The sequence below is a fragment of the Eptesicus fuscus genome, chromosome 6 (assembly GCF_027574615.1).
Source record: "Eptesicus fuscus isolate TK198812 chromosome 6, DD_ASM_mEF_20220401, whole genome shotgun sequence".
Lineage (NCBI taxonomy): Eukaryota > Metazoa > Chordata > Mammalia > Chiroptera > Vespertilionidae > Eptesicus > Eptesicus fuscus.
Genome location: NC_072478.1, coordinates 104893848 through 104896618, shown reverse-complemented (window position 1 = coordinate 104896618; position 2771 = coordinate 104893848). Strand labels below are relative to the sequence as shown.

Sequence of the window (2771 nt, the reverse complement as noted above, 5' to 3'; positions counted from 1 at the left end):
GAATGTATGGGGGTTACCACACTAGCATGGACCTTAGGCTTCTAGAAGGGGGCCCCAGTGCCTCCCACACTGGATATAATGCCCCTGCTGGGGAATAGCTGTCTTCCCTTTTTCAAGAAACTTGGGTGTGAGGTGGGGGTTGGATACCCTGGGATGAAGGGTATATGAGGGGGTGCTAAGGAGATGAGCCCCTAGCCAGGAACAGGTGGGCAGAGGCCAACTGAGGTTTTCCCTGTCAGAACTGAGACTTAACTGAATCAAAAGAAAAGAAAGAACCAAAAAAAGGAAAAATAGTAACAAGTGGAGTGGGGGTGGGCAGGAGGGCTGGTTACTTCTTGAACATGTCCTGCAGCGGCCCGGGCAGGTATTTGAGCACGGTGTCCAGGATGCTCTCCTCCTCCTCTTCCTCCTCGTCCCCGCAGCCCGCAGGGATGGCCTTCTTGGGCCGCGTCAGGCTCCCCTCGCAGGGCTGCTCCAGGGCTGCCTTCTCCTCAGCCTCCTTCTCTTCCTTCTTCTTCAGCCCATACTGGGGGTAGGGGGAGGGCAGACATGAGCATGAACAGGGCAAGGAGAGAGCTGATCTCAAGGTCATGCAGACTCAGCTGGGGCAACTCATGAGAACTCCCCAGGCCTCAGTCCTCTCATCTATAAAATGGGGATAAGGACACCTTCTTGTAGAATTATGTCTGTCCCCAGAAGCAGAGAGGCAGTGTGTGGGGTTTCCTTTAAAATCAATACCTGCTCATAACGCCTTCTCTGCTCTTTTGAAATCCCCCAAGATCTGAAATCTGAAAGTTCTCCCATATGTTTGGACCCGAATTTTGGTGACAAACCTTGACTTCAACTGATGGAAGGCTACATATAATCTTGATTTATTGCAGTGGTGTGGCCAGACATGTATTAATCTGTTTGGCAGCCGCAGACCCACTGGGAGTGATACCTAACAGTAACCGGTGCTCAGGGCACTATGGTACTTTTCAAAAATCCCCAAATGCTGGATTCTAAACCTATTTGGTCTCAAGGGTTTTATTGCAGACCCATAGCAGCAACATTAGGGAGCACTTGCTATGTGCATCATCATTTGTAATCCCCATAGATCCTTGAGCGAGGTGTTCCTGTCACACCCATTTTCCTGATGAGACTATGGAAGCTCAGAGAGAACTAGGCCTAAGGTCAGAGCTGGGATTCAGGGGAACTTGAGGCCAGGGCTTGGGGACCCACTGTTCCCCTGTGCCTCCTACACTCCAGGGTGGGCGGGCGGATGGTGCTGACCTTGTCTCGGATCTGCTGCCGGACCTTCTCACGCTCGGCCTCCATGCGCGCATGCTTAGCCTTGCGCTCCTCCTCCTGCTGCCGCAGCGCCTCCTGCCGCTCCTCTTCCTTCTTCTGTGCGTCTGGGTCCTTCTCCTCCTCTCCCCCCAGCATCTTCCCCATGTCCTTGGTGGCCCCTGCAGGGGAGGGGTTGGGAAGGGAGAGGATGAGGTCAGGGGTGCTCAGAGTTGGGGTAGCGGTTCCCTGGTGCCCTGAGGGCCTCTCCCACCTGGGTTCAGACCCTGGCTGAGGGGGAGGGTACAGGGCTTGGGCCTCACCTCCGAGGGCCTGCTTCATGACGAAGTCCATGCCTGTGACTCCGGTTAGCGCGGCCTAGCCCGCAGCTGACTTTGCATGCAGTGCTCCTGGCAGGCCTGGCTGGGGCGATTTGCCAACCTGCAAAAGAGGAGTTGGGAGTTAGATGGGAGAGACCTCTGCACAGCCAGGTTGCTGGAGTTAGACAGACGGTGGCCTCATCCAGGCTCATGGGCACCATGGGATACCATCAGTCTGAGGCCAAGACGCAGTGCCCTTGAACTTCAGGGAAAGGTGCTATTTCTTGAGCACTTGCTATATACCAGGCACAGATGTGCTGCCAAGTGACTCAGATCCCTATTTTATTATATATGTATATATATAAATTAATTTCAGAGAGTAAGGGAGAGGGAGAGAGAGAGAAACATCAGTGATGAGAGAGAATCATTGATTGGCTGCCTCTTGAACCCCTCTCCCCCCACACTGGGGATCTAGCCCACAACCCAGGCATGTGCCCTTGACTGGAATCAAACCCAGGACCCTTCAGTCCACAGGCCAACGTTCTATCCACTGAGCCAAACCAGCAAGGGCAGTTTTAAAATATATTTTTATTGATTTCAGAGAGGAAGGGAAAGGGAGAGAGAGAGAGATAGAAACATCACTGATGAAAGAGAATCATTGATCATCTGCCTCCTGCAAGCCCTGTACTGGGGACTGAGCCCGCAACCTGGGCATGTGCCCTTGACCGGAATCGAACCTGGGACCCTTAAGTCCGCAGGCCGATACTCTTTCCACTGAACCAAACTGGTTAGGGTTAGATCCCTATTTTAAAACCTTCTTGACTGTATTGATTGAATTTGATTGTAGTCAGGAGTCTTAGAAAGAGCCTCTCATTTGGATGCAGGCAGAGCAAGGTTCTAATGCCACCCTCATTTCTTATTTGCTATGTGTCTTTCAGGCAAGTTACGGAACCTCTTTGAGCCCTAGTTTCCTCCTCTATAAGATAGAAATGGCAGTGCCTCCTTTCCCCGAGCTACTGTGGAGACCAGAGAATGCCAGCCTGGGCCACTGGATTGACCCCTAGATAGAATGAGAATGTGCTCAGGGCCCCACAGATCAGGGCAGGTGAGGAAGTGAAAACAGCTAGCTTAGATGAACATATCCAGACTTCTGAAAATAGGCAAATGGAGAAATACGTTATTTTC

At 52.1% G+C, this 2771-nt stretch overlaps 1 protein-coding gene across 1 annotated transcript; it reads right to left on the bottom strand.

Moving 5' to 3' along the window:
- Positions 1 to 328: 328 nt before the first annotated feature.
- On the bottom strand, positions 329 to 1620 carry CPLX2 (complexin 2). The gene is made up of 3 exons (XM_054718231.1): positions 1590 to 1620; positions 1273 to 1448; positions 329 to 526 (listed from the first exon to the last, which is right to left on the bottom strand). The coding sequence occupies exons 1-3, from the start codon at positions 1618 to 1620 to the stop codon at positions 329 to 331; spliced, it is 405 nt and encodes a 134-aa protein (XP_054574206.1).
- Between the last annotated feature and the right edge of the window lie 1151 nt (positions 1621 to 2771).